This window comes from Schistocerca cancellata, chromosome 6, assembly GCF_023864275.1.
Source record: "Schistocerca cancellata isolate TAMUIC-IGC-003103 chromosome 6, iqSchCanc2.1, whole genome shotgun sequence".
NCBI lineage: Eukaryota > Metazoa > Arthropoda > Insecta > Orthoptera > Acrididae > Schistocerca > Schistocerca cancellata.
In genome coordinates this window covers 217306229-217327827 of record NC_064631.1, presented here as the reverse complement: position 1 = coordinate 217327827, position 21599 = coordinate 217306229, and the positions used below count along the sequence as shown (strand labels likewise).

The 21599-nt window shown below is 39.6% G+C and overlaps 1 protein-coding gene across 3 annotated transcripts in view; it reads left to right on the top strand.

Moving 5' to 3' along the window:
- Nucleotides 1-21599, top strand: part of LOC126190890 (uncharacterized) — a 136296-nt gene that overhangs the window by 79949 nt on the left and 34748 nt on the right. For 2 of the 3 annotated variants that reach the window (XM_049931500.1, XM_049931498.1), the window contains exons 7-8: nucleotides 20890-21072; nucleotides 21183-21293. In XM_049931500.1, coding sequence (XP_049787457.1) covers nucleotides 20890-21072; nucleotides 21183-21293 — 294 coding nt within the window. The remainder of the gene's footprint in view (nucleotides 1-20889; nucleotides 21073-21182; nucleotides 21294-21599) is intronic. The other variant, XM_049931499.1, reaches the window with a different exon arrangement.

Genomic DNA, 21599 nt, shown 5'->3' with positions numbered 1-21599 from the left:
CTTTGTCATTCACAGAGGGGGGAGGGGGGAGCAGTGACGGTGCTTTGTGTGTGTGTGTGTGTGTGTGTGTGTGTGTGTGTGTGTGTGAGATTTCCGAAAAGTTGTATATATATCGTTTCTATTATCACTGAACAAAATGCCAAAAGGTAAAAGGGAATATTTGCTGAATAAATTACCCCGAGTAGTAATATTTCTACACTGTCACTCGACATTGGTCATATACAGCAAAAGATTTAAATGTAATCTAAGGGCAAATGAAGATATAATCCAATGCTGCATTTGTATATATACTCTCAGTGCATAATGAGGCACATGTTGAGAAACAAAATAGGAGGAGGAGGGAGAAGGGGAGTTTGATGTGGGGTCAGGAAGGAATGGCAATGAGTGTTGAATGGGGGCACAAGACTTGTTGCAATAAGTAATTGGAGGACATGTGGAAGAAGCAATGAAGATTTTGGAGAAAGGAGAGAGGAGGTAAAAACACAAAGACATCTACCCAGTTGTTAAATGTATTGTCCTCTACACTTGTGACCAAGAAAACCAGATATCAGTTGTATCATCAGTGACTCTTTTCTTGGGTCTTTATCCCACAATGGTGCAGGGTCAGCATGGTTAATTTAAGGGGTGGCTGGATGCCCTTCCTGTTGCCACTCTGTTATCACCCAGACAGAATGTGTGTACTCCAACTGTCTGCACGTCGTGTTATTCATGTGAAAGTGAGTGAAGGTTTTCTAAATATTTGCCAATATTGTAACTGAGGCAGTACTTTGGTACCACCCCAGTATTCACCTAGTTGGATGTGGAAACTGCCTAAAAAACACATTCAGGCTGGCCAGCGTGTCGACTCTCACCTCAATCCACTGGACGGATTCAATCTGGGGCCAGCGCACTTCCATGTCTCGGAAGCAGTGTTTTAACATGCATGGCCATCCGGATCAGTGTCTAGCATTAGTGACTTAATAAACTATGTTTACATAAATATTTTAAGAGTGAAGGCACAGTATATTGTAATAGATACATAGTAAACTATTCTCAAAAAAGGAGAATTTATCATGAAAAATATAAGAAATGGAAGCTAGACTGTATGTTAGTGATGATGATATACTTAACTGGGTACATGTCATCCAATAGTATAACTTTGTTAATAATATCCATATTGTTTTTTATATGGATGGGAAGTGCACTCAGAGATAATTGTTGTTTTAGCACAGGTTTACCATACATGTAGTCCGCCTCCGGTAGCTGACTGGTCAGCGCGACACTGTCAATTCTAAGGGCCCCGGTTTGATTCCCGGCTGGGTTGGAGATTTTCTCTGCTCAGGGACTGGGTGTTGTGTTGTCCTAATCATCATTATTTCATCCCCATTGACGCGCAAGTCGCCGAAGTGGCGTCAGATCGAAAGACTTGCACCCGGCGAACGGTCTACCCCATGGGAGGTCCTCGGCACAGGACATTATATTATTACCATACATATATATTTCCAGTACTATATATATCTAAGAAGAATGTTTGCAGAATTATTCTTTCTGTTTCAGTGCAGCTCTTGATCAAACATGTACATAATATATTGTATACTACTTGTTACTCATGTAATTCAGTTTTTCCTCCTCCTCGTCCCCTCTTCTCAATCCTTATTGTATTAGTTTCTGTTAGCTAAATGATCCATTCATAGACTCATTTTATTACAGTAACATTAATTTCACCTACTCCTCCTCCTCAACTCAGCAGGCCACTTTCCTTGATGTCAGTGTCTCCTCAAGGTTTGAATATAACAATATTACAAAAGAGGATAGTTGCTACTCACCATATAGCAGAGATGCTGAGTCGTAGGCACAACAAAAAGACTCTCGGAAAGTGAGCTTTCAGCCAACAAGAACACGACCTTTGACACACACACACACACACACACACACACACACACACACACACACACACACACACACACACAAATGCAGCTCACATACACATGACAACTGTCTCTGGCAGCTGAATCCAGTCTTTTTGTTGTTCCTGTCTGCTACTCAGCATCTCCGCTATGTGGTGATACACTATTGTCATTTTCATAATACTGCTACATTCCATCCTGGATTTTCCATTGTTTGATTTCCCCTCAAGGTTGGGTACGCCAATACATTCATACCATCAAACCTACCACCCACTGTTAATACCTTAACTTCAACAGCTGGCATCCATTCTACACCCAGACATCCCTTCATTATAGCATAGTGATCTGTGGTCATCACGTTGATAACGGCGAGCAGAGCAGACCCATCTCCAAATATACCAAGGGTCACATTGAATCTATCACAGACCAAAATTATCCTTCCTACAGGATTTATATGCCCTGGGACAACTGGGAGGTATGAGAAAATGTGGGAATTTTTTCATCTGGAAAAAAACAGGAATTTTTTTAGAACACCTTGAATTTTTCATTGTTTTAATTTTCAGTTAAATTTTTGCAATTTGGCTGGTAAGAACTGATACTCTAACAAAGAATATTACTTTAGCCCGCTATTGCAGAAAAAAAGATAACAGAGAATAACACCAAAATAAAACTTTATTTGCAAAGAAAATGTGCCTTTTACAACAACAAAACATAGCACACACAAGTGTCTACTGATAGCGTTAGGATGAAGACTATGCAATACAACAAACTGCTTTTGATGACATTACAACTGTCTACATTTCTAAGAGGTCAAAGGGAAATATTGTGAACGGTGGTTTGAGAAGTGTTACTTTCAAAGAACATTTCCTTTTATGCCAAATGAACTATGTTAAGTGTGAGAATGTGTGATAAATTTCTTAAATCACATAGCATTTGACTCTCATTCAAAATTAACACTTTTAGGACCACCCACTTTGAGTCCAGAAGAACTATCATACTTACCATTATTTAACATTTTACTTTCATATTTGTGTTTGATACATGTTAAACGGTAACACAAACTAAAATAGACCAATATTATACATGAAAGCTTAGCTTTTCTTGTAGCTACACTGTATGTATATCAATTTAAACCATTAACTTTTCCTGTTCATGTGTTTGCACTACTTGACCCATGTTACTGTTAGCTGACTATATCACATGTTCTGTGTTATGAATATCTTGTGCTCCGAATACCTACTGTCATTGGCTGGTGAGACCACATAAGATGAGCTATGACTGGCTGACAAAAGCACATCGCAATTTCAATTTGAGTAATTTGGAAGCTACTATGCTGTATATGGTGGAATTTGTATTTATACTTTCATAAAATATGCAGTGTACATGTTTACATGTTGCATTGCATGAAAGACTGTTCTAAAAACACCTTCTTTTTTTTTGGCCAAGTTTTGTTTCCTGAAGTGAAGTGATAGGAAGTTCTATGCTATTGTGTAAAACCTTCAAAATTCAAAGGACTGATAAGTTTTACAGGTCCAAGGAAATTTCTAATTTATTTTGACTATTACTAGTTAGTATCTTTTGGTATAGGGTGAAATCAGTAATTAAATTCTATTGTTGACATGTAAACAAATATAAATTCTGTACTAATTATAAACATTTGGAGGAACAACTAATAGTTATCTTAAAGGATGTATTTGGCTCTATTAGAAAACATGTTAGCAAAGCCAGCCCTTAATTAATTCCAAAGTAATTAACAGTTTTGTCTACAGTATTGTTTGCATACTTATATTTGTTAATTTCATGATTTAAACAAATAATACGGCTTAACCCTCGTAGTAGAAGAAACTGTTAAAAAGATGCAATTTTTTGATGTATTCAGTGAATTTAATGAGTTAAGTTTTAACTGTAATTTCTGTAAATTTAACTTTGAAAAATGTTTAGTTTCAGCACCTATTTTGTGATGGTACATAATGGCCCAATTTTTGGTCACGAGTTTGACGAGTAACCTGTGCTGGTTAGAACAACAACAATGCTTCAAATTAACTGTGGAATAAGTGTAACACCAATAGGCTGCCATGTGTTAAAACACTGACAGTGTCTGCTCCATATGTACCTTTTTATTCTTCAAGAATTGTGAACTTTGTGGTTAGGCTTTTTCTGCTCATAGATGTCCAACAGTAAACTATTGTAGCAGTATGTGAAGGTTCACCTGCAAACTATTAATGAGGCTTATGGAAAGTTTAAACAATAGTGCACTGGCCATACACATATCACTGTGTATTAATGGGGTGTTGTGAAAAAATGAAATGAAAGTACTGTGAAACGCAACTGTACATCTGTCGGCTACATTATTTGCTGAAGTCAGTGTCCAAATTACAAACCCCATTTTTCAGCCAGTGTAGCATACGTCGACACCAAGGACAACAAACAAAGAGATAAATAAAACAGGAGGAACCGCTACACACCAACTGTTAACTATCCAGAATTTCTTAACCTTGAACCTTGCCACCCCATAATTTCCCACATCCCTCAACATGTAAACTAATTTTACATCTGCAGAAAGAACCGCAGTCCACCGTCCATAAACTTATCCTGACCTTATAATCCTACCTCTGGACAAAGGCACCACCACAGTTTTGAACTGCAAGGGTACCACACAATGCCCTCTTCATCACTGTTGATGCCACCTCCCTGTACACTTAACATTCCTAATGCCCATGGCCTTACTGCTATTTCCCAACACCCGAAGGATTCCAAACCAACAACCTCCTTCCTAATCGCCATGACCAACTATATCCTCACCCACAATTACTTCTCATTTGAAGGCATTACCTACAAACAAATTTGTGTTATGGCCATGGGCACCCACATGGCACCATTATTTGCCAACCTATTCATGGGCCATCTAGAGGAATCCTTCCTAAAAACCCAGAATCCTAAACCACTCACCTGGTTCAGATTCATTGGTGACATCTTTGCTATCTGGAACGAAGGTGAGGACATCCTATCCACATTCCTCCAGACCCTCAATTTCTCTCTCATTTTCTCCACCTGGTCCTACTCACCCCAACAAGCTACCTACCTAGGTGCTAACCTCCACTTCAAAGATGGCTACATCAGTACCTCTGTCCATATCAAACCTACTAACCACCAGCAATACCTCCACTTCTACAGCTGCCATCCGTTGCATACCAAGAAGTCCCTTCTGTACAGCCTAGCCACCCGTAGTCATCATATCTACAGTGATGAGCAGTCCCTCTCGAAATATACCAAGGGTCTCACTGAAGCCTTCACTGACTGTAATTATCATCCCAACCTTGTACAGAAACAAATATCCCATGCCTTATCTTTCTAGTCTCCCACCACCTTCCAAAGTACCACCGTCTGGCAACGGATGAGTATTACCCTCATAACCCGGTACCACCCAGGACTGGAGCAACTGAATTACATTCTCAGCCAGGGTGTCGATTACCTCTCGTAGCGCTCTGAAATGAAAAATGTCCTGCCCACTATTCTTACCACTCCTCCCACAGTGGTAATCCGCCATCCACTGAACCCACACAATATACTTGTCCATCCTTACAAAACCCCTGCTCCCAATCCTTTGCCTGATGGCTTATACCTCTGTAATAGACCAAGATGCAAGACCTGCCCCATACATCCTCCCACCACCAGCTACTCCATTCCAGTTACTAACATCACCTATCCCATCAAAGGCAGGACTGTCTGTGAAACAAGTCATGTGATCTACAAGCTAAGCTGCATCCACTGTGCTGCATTCTACGTAGACATGATAACCAACAAGCTGTCTATTCACTTGCATGGCCACCGACAAACTGTGGCCAAGAAACAAGTGGACCACCCTGTTGCTGAACACCCTGCCAAACATGATATCCTTCATTTCAGTGACTGCTTCACAACCTGTGCCATATAGATCCTTCCTACCAGCACCAGATTTTCTGATTTGCACAGGTGGGAACTTTCACTGCAATACATCCTACTCTTCCCATAACCCTCCTGTCCTCAACCTTCATTAGTCACTGTCCTCACCCATCCAGCCCCTTCTCTGTTCCCATTCTAGCAATACACAGCTATCATCCACCACCACACCCAGTCTTTTTATTTCTCTCCTTTTCCACTACTTCTACCCCCCCCCCCTCTCCCCACCTCTCCCCTTGCCCTCCATATAACATGCAGCACTTCACTGTCTGCCATCCCCACCATACTATCCCTCGTCCTCCCTGCCCCAGCCTCCTCCTTACCCCAAACCAGTCGCCACTCCCATCATGCAGTGGTGCTTCTGCTTGCAGTGTGGTTTCAGTTGCCTGAGACTGCACAGTCGTGTGTGTGTGTGTGTGTGTGTGTGTGTGTGTGTGTGTGTTTGTGTGTGTGTGTGTGTGTGTGTGTGTGTGTGTGTGTCCATTGTTGACGAGGGCCTTAATGGTCAAAAGCTTTAATTGTGAGAATCTTTTTGTTGTGCCTGTCTGTGACTAGAGATAGGATGTTCTTATTCATTAGTATGTTCTGCAGAAATGATTAACTTTTGAACCATTTCTGTTTGTGTGTTCAGGACCAATATTGATGTTGTGGCACAACACCATGTACCGGTAATATGTTCCTGCGACTCTCTTTGTTGCCATAAACTTAAGGTAACGGATCAGTGTGACTTGAACAGATAGATGACAATGCTGATATCAACGCTCTCCTCCCAAACAGTGCTCTAACTGGAGATTGCAGTACCAAAGTAAAGCTTACACTATTTGCAAGTCTGGTATACGCATCACCAATGTGCACCTTTTTAGAATTCTTGTGTTCACCTCATGCACCAAACTTGCCGTAATTCTTCGTCGGAATCCAAGGACAGAACCAAGAAGTCACTTCTCAGCTCTTAAATGACCACACGATGATCGTCCTTGGGACAACACCTGCCCTACACACTAGGATCTTTGAGCCCACGGTGTTCCATCCCAATCGACTGCTTCTGCAGGGCCCACCGACCAAGTGGGCTTGACCTCTGACACCGACATTGCTCCCCACGCCCAGTGCAGCACTAATTCCCAACAAGCCCCTTCTACCTCATTCTGTCTGCCTCACGGTGCACGGAAAGCCAACTCGCCAAAGATATGCGGTGACCAGAGACTCCAGTCCGATCTTGATATTGACATCGTGGCGAGTACTGAGAAGGCGGGTGGTTTTGAAAGACAAAAATAATTTAAATAGCGAGCCGTACCAGCTCAATTCCCTTTCCTGCTCCCTCATCACTGATGAATCCGCAGTTGGGCTTTAGCACCCAGAGGTGACAGTGGCCATGGGTGCGGAGCTGTACATGTGAGAATGAGTGTGCATTTTGTCTATGCCTGATGAAAGACTTAGTCTATAACAACAAAAATTATCAATGTTTGACAATATGATGTAATTGGATAGATAAAAAAAATCTACTGACCAAGCAGCAGCAGCAGCAGGAGAACATACACGTGAAAGAAGGTTTTACTTTGCAAGCCTTCAGAGTCAGTGGCTCGTTCTTCTGGCAGAAGGGTTCCTCCTTCACAATCAACCCTTCTGCCGGAAGGAGGAGCCACTAGCCCCAAAACCTTGCAAAGTAAAACTTTTGTGTGTGTGTGTGTGTGTGTGTGTGTGTGTGTGTGTGTGTGTGTGTGTGTGTGTGTGTGTGTTTTTTTTTTTTTTCTCCTGACGCCACTCAGTGAGCATATCTTTTTATCTATCCAGTTACATTAGAATGACCTAGTCTGAAAGATGATAATACCTATCAGTTGTTCTCCAACACACCTGGCTTCCAATCTTCACTGCCTCTATGAGATAAGGAGGAATGGACCAATTTCATACTGTCCAGCACACATTTTCCATTGCTATATTTCCTGTCAACATATTTGAGTTTTGCTTTGCTTTCTTAATGACCAGAATTAGTTTCTTTGTTGTTTCCTTTGTTTATTATTCTTGTAAATGTGATTATATTTGTTTCCTGAATGAGGTCCCAGATACTATTTTTTACTTCAATTTTACTGTTTTTTTGGAGCTGTTTTATTCTTTTCAAAGGCTTTATTGTTTTGTGGAAATAGGGGTACTTGTTCCTAGATGTCATTTGTTTTTAGATGACTGTGAAATTGGGCTTTTGAGACGTACAGCTTCAATGGTGAATTCATTGTTAAAACTGTTGTTATGGCCTAGAACAGTCAAAGGCAAGAAATTTTCGTTGGTGAATATGTGATGATATGTTGGATAAAAGTCCTGCCACAAGAACTCCTTGCCAACCTTGTGTACAGTATGGGAGCACATTGCAGAGCATGCAATGTGAAGTCATCACACATCCTATTACAAACCAATGTTCCCTTTTGTCATGTCGAAGGAACCATCAGGAATCATGGTGAGTTAAGTGTAATTATTGTCTTTGAATAAAAGTGTCATTTCTGTACATCCTTCTGTATTTTATTCTGTTACCTTCTGTATTATACTGTAGTAGATCTGCATAGGTGTAGTCCAAGTATAGGGAGGTGAGCTACTTGGCAGTGACACATCACACAAAAGTTACTTTTGTTCTCAGGTGTAGTTGTTAAATAAATAACCTCATATTGCAGCTTTTTGATAGCCATGTTTATCTTTTTCAAATACTTAGAAACTGTAGAGCAGCAAGGGCACAAAATTTGTTGGCTCAGGCCTTTTGTGCGCAGAAAAGTGTTCACTCCATTATTACCCTGTCATCTGACAGAAGTCACACCAGTGCTGAATTGTAATGAGAATGGCACAGAAAGCCTGTACAACTATATTGAGGTATCAAATAAAAAACAGGCCCTCACAATCCTATTCCAGCAATCCATATCAAATTCATAGCCCTTCTAAACCAGTTACAGTTATCACTAGATGACATTCCTGACTTCATTTAACCTAGGCGTCATACTCTACTTTCTGCTTACTCATTTCTTTCATCCCCAGCCCTAGTTCCAGCAGCTTAACTTCATGCTACTTGCCACTTTCCCGGTGGGTGTGAACCCTTTACCACGTTGGATTTGTGCAGCAACCCATGTTCACTTTGGTCTTCATTCGCTTCCTAAGGGTGCTACTCTAGCCTCGCTCTATCACTGCAAGTTTCATGACCTTCGTGATACTACCTTTGTGTACACTGATGGCTCTCGGGCTGGCCGTGGTATCGGGTGTGCCTTCATCATCGGCTTCCGGAACACTACTCAGTATTTGCCCTGTATCAGGCCACGCAGTACATCCAGAGACACATGCTTTTCCATTGCATCATCTGCTCTGACTCTCTCAGTGCCCTTCAGAGCTTCTGTGTACTGTACACCATCCCTACTTTAGTGCAACGGGTCCAGGAAAACTGTCACTTGCTCACTCTTAATGGAGTCACTGTGATGTTTATGTGGGTTCCTGCTTGTGTCGATCGGGAAATGAGGCAGCTGCTGCTGCTGCTGCTGCCAAGGCTGCAATCGCTGTATCTCGGCCCACTAGTTCCACCATTCCCTCTGATGATATTTGTGTTGCTGTTTGTCAGCAGGTGATGTCACTTTGGCATCACTACTGGTCCTCCCTTCATGGGAACAAGCTCCAGGAAACTAAACCTCTCCCAGCAGCCTGAACGACCTCCTCTCAGCCCTCTCGCCATGAGGAGATCATTTAGCTAGGTTGTGTTTCGGGCACTGTCTTTTTGGCCATCGCCATTTGTTAAGTGGTGCTCCCCACCACTTTGTACTCATTGCCCACAACCTTTGATGGTTGACCATTTCCTGATGGAGTACCCTTTTTTAACCACTTAAATCCCAATTTATGTTTACTGTCTGAGTTATCGGCCTTTTCAGTGAACAATGCATGGACTGTTGACCGACTTTTACTTTTTGTCCATTGTAGCAATATGGCGAAGGACATTTAATCTTTAGTTAAGAATCTCTGTTTCTGTATGGCGTATCTTATGGACCTTTCCCCAATTACCTGTTTTTAGCTGTCTTTCCTGCCGTTTACTGGGCTAAACGTGTAGTAGCTTTTAACTTTTTTTTTCCTAAGGTTTTGACATGGGCTCATATGACCCTCATTGTTTTTGTGCCCTAAAACAAAATAATCATTCATTTCATGCTATCATTTGTGGCTCCACATTCCCCATTGAACTAATTTGTGCTGTCGTTTACCAAGACCTACACCCCATGGTCCATTGCTTGTAAACTTTAGTCCTCCATCAGGGACAGGTACTATATTTTTTAGTTTTGACTCTCTGTCTTCGTGAACAAATAATCCACATATAAATGACATGATTGCTGCTGAACACCTCGTGTCCAAGTGTCAACCTAAATTGCAGGCCTGTGATACTGTTTCTTGTAGCTGTCATCAACTTCATTTTCACAGGCCGTTATTTCACATTTAATAGCAAAGTTTACTTACAGATAAAGGATAAAAAGTTATGGGAACCATATTTGCTGTGTCCTATATGATCTTCTTCATGGAGCACTTAGAGGATGTTATTGAAGTCCTATGACCTGTATCTTTTGATCCGACTCTCAATCAGTGATGTCATCTTTGCTGTATGGTTTCATGGTGAGTCTGAACTTCATATTTTTCTAGAACAGCTGAACAATTTTCTGTCACCAAATTAATTTGATATTTTTCTAAATCAGATCCAGCTATTCTTGATGGTGGCATGTAATTGTCACTTTCACTATTCTGTGCACACTAAACTGACCAAAAATTTGCTGTATCTTCATGTCTAGTTATGATCCCTTCACATTAAATGTTTATCATCCTACAGCGTGGATATATAACTTGCAAGTGTCGCATACCCCACCTCCCCCACCCCCTCCCCCCAACTAATTAGGGGCCAAAGGGGGGGAGGGTAAAGTTAAAATATTTGTATAACAAATATTCACATTATTTTATGAGTATAGTTACAGTAATGTATTCTCAGAAGAACTGATTTCCACAAGGACCTGCCTCTCCTTTGCAAGAGTGAATGAAAGATAAAAAAAGAAAAGAACAAATTGTGATGGACTACCGCCATCAGATCAGAGGTGGGCCTCAGTCTATGCATCTCTGTCCTACAGCCTTGGAATTGAGGGATAATGCTTCTGTTCTTGCTCAGGTACTCAATAATAATTCTAGCAATCTTGTAAATAGACACTACGATCTCCCCCTCCCTCTCACTCTCATTCACATTCTGCATGCACGCGTGCACACACGCGCGCACGCACGCACGCGCGTGCACGCTCACACACACACACACACACACACACACACACACACACACACACACACAAGTAATTGGAGAGATCCTCCTACCTCCACCTCCAAGCGGTGGTAGGAGAACACACATATAAAAAGGTATTACAGTTTACAAGCTTTTGGAGTCAATTGCTCCTTCTTCTGGCAGAGGGGATGAAGTGGAAGGAAGAAGGAAGAAGGGTGAAGGAAAAGGACTGGTGAGGTTTAAGAAAAGTGTTAGGGTTTGGAAAAGTCACTCAGAACCCCAGGTATTTAATTTTGTTTGACTTAGTTTGTAAGCACGCTCCTTTCCACATTTTTTCTGTTTGTTTATTTTTATGATAGTTTTTGCCCCTATATACATATTAAACTCCCTTCGACTAAGTACTTTATTTTGGATTGCACTATGTTATCTTAATATTTATTGGAGCTCACTGTAATATTCTCTTTATCCAGATAATTGGCTTTGTATATGCAAAAGAAAAAGTGAGAAAGAATTACTATGAAAATTGGCCAGGTGCGAGTAGGACTTGCACCCTGAAGGCTCCGTACAAACTTAATTATGTATTTAGATAGTTCATTCATTCTGGGAATCAGTCATGATGATTTTTACCTGTTATGAACATTGATACTGTCAAGTCATCAGTCCCACAGATTCCAAGACTTTCAAGAATGTTTTAATTTTAAGTTTGAAGGGCAATAATACACGAAAAAAGAAATATTTTTTTCATGTGATAAAATTATAAATTAACTATTTTCTGACTTTTCCTTTACTTGTGCTGCGAAACCTTTCTTCTTCCAAATTTCGTGATTATATGTCAAGGGGAAATATCCCATAGGTTTTAATGAGTGAGTTTGCAGGTATCAAAATATGTGACATATATGATAGTATGTTTTGATTGCACTTACTTAGAAGCTTCACATTTTTACACCACCAAAGTACTATAGACCTCAGTATGTGTTATGAATTTCAACTTGATGTGTCTACCTGTTCCTGAGAAAAAGGAGACTTAACAGATTAACAAATGGACTGACAGATAATATCCGCTAACAATTTTTTTTCTGTGTGTTATAAATTAACACGTTTATGGTTTCTTTCCTTTGGTTGCAGTATGAAACCTCACTTATTGCCAAATTTTATGAGACTAGGTCAACAAGAAGTACCCTGTAGGTTTTGATGAGTTTGCAAGCATCAAAATATGTGATATAAATAGCTGTGTCTTTTGATTGCATTGACTTGGATGCTTCACTTTTTTACATTGACAAGAAACCGTACACATTAATATTTGACGTAAATTTCAACTGGACACATCAACTCATTCCTGGGATACAGGGTTTCAGACAGTCGGACAACAGAGTAATCCTATATGTGTTCTGATTTTACCAATTGAGGTACAGAACCCTCAAAACACTACTTCTTCATTTCACTTCCACTGTTATGGTACTGTTAAAATATTATTGCTTATGTATGGCTCTCTCATAGGAGGGATTTGTAGACCCAGAATCCAAATATTTAGGTAACTGATAGGAGCAACAGTCAGACTGTAAGCCTTTAATTTGGTTAAAGATTTTTTGGAGCAGGTTTGGCCACAGCATGCAAAGCTGCACATGTGCATGATGTGCTGCAAGCATGTGATCTGATGCTAAGACTTTCTTGGCACTATTTGGTACATTTTGGCTTTGCTCGGTCCTTCTTGGAAGTACTTGGTGCAACGCGACGTTTCATTTAGCAGTGCAGTGCAGCATTTTTCAGTGGGCACGATTTTCTTAAGTTCTGCAGAATCATTGTGTTAGTGCTGTTTATCCTTCATTATTTGTTAATGGTACAAAGAAAGGTCGCAGATCCAGTGGATATTTGCACAAAAAGAGGCAGCTAACAATCTATCGCCACAAGTCTTTAAAAATGAATGGGAATGACATACGAGAAGGGTGAGAAGTCTACAGGGTGGCGATTCTTCTGGAAAACCTGGAACTCTCAGAGAATTAAACTTTACCTGAAAAAGTCAGGGAATTTCAGGAATTTCATAAAATCTCAGTGAAGTCTGCACTTTTAACCTAGCATTGTAATTGAATTTTATTGAGTTTTATAAATCACAAATTTTAAAATACTTAGTATTTCAAAGGGTGTTAATTATATTATAAATATTGTTGCAGAAGAAGCTGAGTAGCACCTTGGTATAGTGGTTATGATCCTAAACTGTTGCATGGAGGATCACGAGTTCAAAACTCACCTGGACTCTACAATTTTAATTTCTTTATTCGGGTTGAGTACATTCCAGAAGTATCCACAAATGTCAAGAATCATTGTACTGGAATGTTCTGTAGCTGTATATATACTGTATGTGTTCTGGCTGAAGGCAGTTTGCTCTGTGCTCTTGTATGTGCAATTGCTGAATAAACCTTCGTTAAGTGAAGTTAGTGTTCGTCATTCATCTACTTACACCTTCTTCTACATGACAATATTATACCATCATTGTGACACAATCTTCCTCCTCACACCTGGAATTCTCAGGGAATTTTTTTCCAACTTTGAGTAGCCACCCTGATTCTCGACCTATTACACACTTGCACAGTCAAAGGGTACCACAAATTTGGTATGAAGCAACATTACAACACCATGGAGAAAGAATCTGAAGATTAAGTTAATGATGAAAGAGTAAAAAATTACAACTGTCTACAAAAGATTTGTATGGGATTCATTGTTTTATACATCAAGAAGCATTTTGTGCTAAATTCGCAGGCTTGGAGCACGTGATGAATTTGGTGGTACAAATAGTGAATTTGCTGAAGTCACATGTAGTATTACATTGTCAGTTGCAATTGTTTTCAATAGAATTGAGCAAAGAGTGTGGAGAATTTATATATTACTGCAAAGTACATTGGTTAAGCCAAGAGTCATGCCAGGAATGATTTTTCAATGTAAATCTTGCTATTTTTGAATTCCTGAACAAAAAAAAGGAAAGCAGAAATGAAAATTAGAACATCCAGAATGGCTTGCAGACATTAAATTTTATGTGGACTAGATGGCACACTGCCTATAGTAATACAGTGCAAGGTGAGAAAGAACTTATTTCCGATTTGATGGGGATGCATTTCAAAGGGAAATTGCACTGTGGAAAGGACAAATTTTGCCAAAAAATGCCGTCCCCTTCCCAAAGCTCAGTGGAATTAGAGAAAATGTAAATTTTGAGAAATTCATTGTGGTTTTCATAGAATGTCAAGGTTAGTTTTCTTTATGTCTTGAGAACTCTGGCAATCTTACATTTGTTTTTGGGACTGTTTGCCATTGCAGTTGAGAGCATCTCTGTGCAGATGGAACTGTTCTATCTGCAGTGTAATTCTCCTTTAAGAGACAAATTCTTTAATGTTAAAACCATCCAGAAGTTCTAAGTTGTTTTTCTCAGGAAGAGTTTCCAATTCTCCATAACGAGATTGAAAATATGATACGATATTTGAATTGATGTGTGTGTATCAGGAAAAAAAAATGCCAAAAAAAATTTGTTTTGTTTGTGATGTATGTTGTTGAGTAGGGCTGTTGATAAAATATCGATATATAAATATCAGCGTGGTTTTTTTTTTTTTTTTTTTCCCAATCCCGGTATATTGATATCAAAACAGCTATATTGAGTGCCAATAGGATTTAATTTTACTTTCACTGTGTTGAGGAGTTCTACTACTTTTTTAGCTTTCATCACATCCAATCTTTCTCTTTGACTGTGTGAAGCAAGTATATGTGGCATAAAAGAACAACTCCAGTTGCACTGAGGGTGGCGGTGCGAATGGAATAACAAGATTTCCAATGTGAAGAAACAGCACACCAGTTGCATGAAAAAAAATTAACATACCTAGTGCACCATTTCTTCACATCGGCATTCTTCAAAAACATTTGTTGAAAGTGATGAAGAAAAATGTAAATAACAAGATTGGTCATTGCAGTAGGCAGAGACATGTGAGGGACAATTCTGACGTTATTGGCACTCAGTGCTACCAACAGAAACTGTAACGCTTAGCTACACCATGCAATTTTGACTCTACAGCTGCTAGATCGCTGACATTTGCAGAAATAAAACCACAGAGAAATCAATATGTAGTGTTCCAGACAAATCCAAAATGTGACGAAACTGAATGACGGACCCATCAGACGCCTTTTATTGTGCTACTTTCCTGCAGTTAACATTGTTGGCAAAGTGGTTATTGCCAAGTGTGAATGCGCACATCATTTTCCATTCAATTCTTGCTCTAAGGTGGACAGGCAGGCTGCTAGCTTGTTGATTTGCAGAAATCAATATTTAAATATACAGCTCTAAAACCAGCAGTAAAATTTATTGATACATTTTTTTGATATATCGAGAGCCAATAATTATATTTTTTTTAAATATCAATGTATCGGATTGCCGATATTTTTAAAAATATCAACAGTCCTATTGTTGAGACATGTAAAATATGAAACCAATTGTTCATTGTTTCTTGTGTGACTGCAATGGGGAGGAAACATACAGTAGATATGATAATGATATTGCTCCATATGCTAAAGCATCCCAAAGAATTTATTTAACAATTGTCAGCAAACCTCTAAATGTAAACCATTTGTACCATGAAGAATATTGAGTCTGTATTCAGTTTCTTGCCATGTTCTTTGTAAAATGTCATCTGTCACTGTTGCAATCACATCAGTGATATGATGTCTTAAGAAAGGAATATCATCCACTTTGGTCGCATACATGTGATCCTTCATGAACCCGCACAAGCAGAAATCCAGCAAGGTAATATTGGGGTAAGGTGGTGACCAGGCAGAATGTCCTCCATGTCCAAGATGCGCTGACCCATTCACTGTGTTTACTGCAAAGAATGGTCCAAGAATCCTGTCACGCATTATCCACACCAAACATTCAGTTAGACTTATCATGAACATGTTCATTGATTGCTAGCGGATATTGCAAGGCCCAAATCTGAACATTATGCTGATTAACAATTTCTGATACGTAAAAGGTTGCCTCACCTGAAAATAAACATCTTTCCAGGAAGTTGGCTGCAGCATATCCATAGCAAATTTTTGTCAGCATAGTTTGTTGTTCAGCATCAGGTGTTGCAGAAACTGCACTTTGTAAGCATACAAATAAAGATGCTGGTATACTACATGATGCAGTGTTGCTCAGGGTACATTAAGTTGCCTAGATGCGTGCAGAATTGAGTTACACAGGCTTCTGAGAAACACTTGTCTTGTGTCGTCCACTATCTCTTCCGAAACACCAAGACATGCACCGTCAGAATGTTCCAGAACACTTCCATTTGCCAGAAACTTAACAATAGCATTCCTTAATCATTTTCACATCAGACGAATCACATCCTTAATACCTATGGCAATGTCTGTACAGCAGTTGGCGATTTTGTGTCAGCTAACTATACCAACCATACCACTGCTTGTGCACACTGCTGTGGAATTGCCATTTTCACATGTGCTGCATTTTGGGAGCAACAGTTGGCATGCCTGGCATTCAAGTATAGATTCTTTGAAATGCTCTAGCAAATGGTGCAATTTCATCATATCTACTACTTTTTTTTTCCTGTGGGCCTCCAAAATGTGGGAGGTCTGAAAGGGTCAGCCTATATTTTAGTAATCTTTGTTATCTCATTGGGCAATTTATTTTACAGTCATATTCCCTGATTGAAAAAAGTTTTGAGATTTTTGTTTTTTGTTTTTCCTTGGTAAATGTAAATCCAAACTAATGTAAATCCAAACTGGCTCTTGTTCCTTGATTACATTTAGAACTAGTAGTGAAATACTTAGTAGTTTCTTGTCCGGCATTTGGAACATCTTGGTTACAGTTCCACGACTGTGGTAACTGTTTTGGAGAAAATTTTGGCATCAGTTGCACTTTCATTTTTAATTAAAGCCATGACTGATTTCTGTGGTATCATCAATGCCTACACGATGGTGCAAGCTGCCTCACGGCCACAGGTCACATCATACAATCCAAGTCTATCTGTTCTTAGTGCAGGTGCAGTACTGGCCACTTGGACAGGCAAGCACAGCCCATGCACATAGCTGTCTCCACGGTAACATAGCAGTTCCTGGCTATTGTACCTACATGAAATAGCTGTAAGACTGTACTGCACCTATCATGCTGTACTGTGCTGCAGTCAACTCCTCGACGTCACGTATTCTCCTATGTTACCGGGGGCATTATAAGTGTATGCAGCATCTCACTCCAGCAGTCTCACATTGGACTGCAATACTCCTAATAAAGCAATGCTACACCATTCGGCACTCTGGTACCGTACTATTAAGGGATTCTGCTTTACAGCACTCCAGCCTTGGTCTCATACATGGATTCTGCCGACTTGTCATACACGGACTCTGCCGACTGCAATCCCAAGGGTTGCTCTAGCTCAGTCTTTGTAGTACTGTATTATTCAGCTTTCAGCTTTTCCCTTGTTGTGGAATAAACTTGTTGTCAACTAATGCCTGCTGTTATTTGTTGTTCCCCATTCGCAGACACAATTTTGGCCCACAACACCATTATCTAGTGGCATACTTCAGGCATCCTGACATATGTATGTCTTCATCTAGATAATGGTCTTTAAACTACAAAGTAAAGCACAAGTGGTGCAGTCTTATTTTTACAACAAAAAAAAACTTAATTAGGTTTTCCATGAAGGAACCAAAGATTGGTAGACGAACTCACTTGGTGCAGCACTGATGCCAGTTTTTTAAAGAATTCTTCACAGTGAACCTGATTACTATTACTAGTTATTATTCTTACAGCCCATTACTCCAGTTTAAAAACTGTCCATGTTTTGTGCCTTCGATCCCCAGAAATGAATCCCATAGCTAAGAACTGATTGTACATAGGAATAGAATGTCAACACAAGACATTCACTGTTATAAACTGATGATAAAATCCGAGACTACCCATAACATGCTTTTCCCCAATGTCTATGTGCGATCATTCCATGTTAATTGACAATCATTACCTCCCATTAAAACTTCATGTTTGTTACACAGTCTGAAGATGTGTTATCTATGCTTAATGTAACAGAATTGTTTTCACTCTTTATCCTAAAGTTGGTTACTTTTTCTTCATTGATTATTTACTGTATAGTGTCCATTCATAAAGACGCTTGAGGATATCATTTGCTTTCTCTAATAGGAGCTCCGTTGTCTTATCAGTGACTGAAGTTTCTGTTGTCAGCAAAGTAAACTTTTTCTCCATATCTTATACTGCCTGGAAAGTCATTGGCATACTTAGATAACAGAATTGGAACAAATACACTACCATGAATAACACCTGTGTTTGTTTCTTGTCTGAAACTTGTCTTCCTAAACATTTATCATCAGCAGTCAAGCCATATTTTTGCATATCTTTTATTATAACCATTTGTATCACATGTATTTTATAGTGGATGTTTATTTTTTTACCATACACAGCATTACAATATTTCCATTTCACCAGAAGATTATCCATAAAAGGGAAGCAACGTACGGAAAATGTGCTATCACTTTTGTCCAAGGGTCAAAAGAACTAATGGGATAAAATGGTCCATTTACCTCCATCTTCCCGTCTGGTATGTCTCTTATAATTTGGGGGCATTAACAGTATCAGGAAGCCTTAGCAGTCTCCTATACTCCAGTTTTTTCCTCCCTTTTGTCAGAAGCAGGAATGCGAAACAATTTTCCTTCTACCTTGATAGATTTTCTCTATCCATATTATAAATACACTACTGGCCATTAAAATTGCTACACCACGAAGATGACGTGCTACAGACGCAAAATTTAACTGACAGGAAGAAGATGCTGTGATACGCAAATGATTAGCTTTTCAGAGCATTCACACAAGGTTGGCGCTGGTGGCGACACCTACAACGTGCTGACATGAGGAAAGTTTCCAACTGATTTCTCATACACAAACAGCAGTTGACCGGTGTTGCCTGGTGAAATGTTGTTGTGATGCCTCATGTAAGGAGGAGAAATGCGTACCATCACGTTTCCAACTTTGATAAAGGTCGGATTGTAGCCTATCGCGATTTCGGTTTATCGTATCGCAACATTGCTGCTCGCGTTGGTCAAGATCCAATGACTGTTAGCAGAATGTGGAATTGGTGGGGGCAGGAGGGTAATACGGAACGCCGTGCTGGATCCCAAATGCCTTGTATCACTAGCAGTCGAGATGACAGGCTTCTTATCCACATGGCTGTAACAGATCGTGCAGCCACGTCTCGATCCCGAGTCAACTGATGGGGACGTTTGCAAGACAGCAACCATCTGCACGAACAGTCTGATGACGTTTGCAGCAGCATGGACTATCAGTTCGGAGACCATGGCTGCAGTTACCCTTGAAGCTATGTCACAGACAGGAGTGCCTGCAATGGTGTACTCAATGACGAACCTGGGTGCATGAATGGCAAAATGTCATTTTTTCGAATGAATCCAGGTTTTGTTTACAGCATCATGATGGTTGCATCCATGTTTGGTGACATCGCGGTGAACACACATTGGAAGCGTGTATTTGTCATCGCCATACCCGTGGCTCTAACCGTCATTCGATCCCTGTGAAACCCTACATTTCAGCAGGACAATGCACGACCGCATGTTGCAGGTCCTGTACGGGCCTTTCTGGATACAGAAAATGTTCGACTGCTGCTCTGGCCAGCACATTCTCCAGATCTCTCACCAATTGAAAACGTCTGGTCAATGGTGGCCGAGCAACTGGCTCGTCACAATACGCCAGTCACTACTCTTAATGAACTGTGATATTGTGTTGAAGCTCCATGGGCAGCTGTACCTGTACACGCCATCCAAGCTCTGTTTGACTCAATAGCCTGGCGTATCAAGGCCGTTATTACAGCCAGAGGTGGTTGTTCTGGGTACTGAACTCTCAGGATCTATGTACCCAAATTGCGTGATACCCAAATTGCGTGAAAATGTAATCACACGTCAGTTCTAGTATAATATATTTGTCCAATGAATACCTGTTTATCATCTGCATTTCTTCTTGGTGTAGCAATTTTAATGGCCAGTTGTGTATTAATATTAGTTTGACAGTATTATGAAAAGGATAGATTGTTACTCACCATGTAGCGGATATGTCGAATTGCCGATAGGCACAACAGTAAGACTGTCAAACAACTAAGCTTTTAGCCAGATATCCTTCTTCCAAATTAGGCAACATAAACACACACACATTCATGCAAATGCAACTCACACACATATAACCACCATCTTCTGGCCGCCGAGACCATAGCCTGTTGTTGTGCCTATTTGCGACTTGACGTTTCCACTATATGTTGAGTAGCAATCTATCCTTTTCATAATATTATCATTATTCCATTCTGGATTCTCCATTATTAGTTTAGAACAGGCTAAAACACAGTTTCGTAAAATTAAGACTAACACTGCTTGTAATGAACCAATTGAAAGTTATTGTATGACAGAAATAAAGATCTTGTCCCATGCACCAACCGAATGCAGTCCTGTCGTCATACAAGCCAGTGAGATCACATTGTTCAACAGTAACTGAAACAGCAGAGCAATTATAACCTTGGTGGTACATGAGGATGGATTTCAACATTAACAAACAACAGAAATTTGTTCCTAGTGGATTAACTGGTAAATTTATTTACAAATTTAATGCATTTTTTATCATGCATTTTAATACTTTGCTTTTTAGTAAACGCTGACCTTTGCAATTTAATGTCAACATTAGACAACATAATGATGCATATACATTTTTTAAAAAAAAACTTTGTGATTCATGCAGTTCATTTATTCATGTACAGAATTTACTACTTCCAGATTGTGGCCAGAAATTTTCAGCAAAGAGTAGTTTGTATGTTCACGCTAAAAAACATAATGCTTCAAAAGGTGATCAGCAAGCAAAAGCAACTTTTTGTTGTCCCATTGAAAAGTGTAATCGCAGTTATTCAATGAAATCTAGTTTAAGGCAACATATGCTGAAAATTCATACACCAGTTTTAGGTAAGTATATATGGCTATTATTAAGTAATTTTAACTGCATGTTCAGTATCTATGGTATTTTGTCAGTGAACATAACTGAAAGTATCATTTTTTTTTCATATATATGACAGCAGAAGATACCACCCAGCTAGAGTACATAACGTTATTAACAGCAAATGATGACAGTGGCTCATTAGAAGGTCTCGAAATGCTCTCTGAAGATGGACAGCTTACGTCACCTGGTAATTTAATTTAATTACTTTATACTTATGTTATTTATAAGGTACTGCACAGGACACTTGTTACAGCTGTGGGAGTGATAAATCATCTTATAAATGAAATGATTAATACATAAAATATACATGGTAGAACGTGGGTTTTTTTTTTTTTTTTTTTTTTTCAAAAACTGTGTTCCTTAACCATGGAGAAATATGTGGAGGATTCAGCATTAACATGAACCAAGTCTATGTTTATTTTTATTTATTTTTTATTTACATGTCTGGTTCCTTAGGATCAAATTGAGGAGCAAATCTCCAAGGTCATAGAAC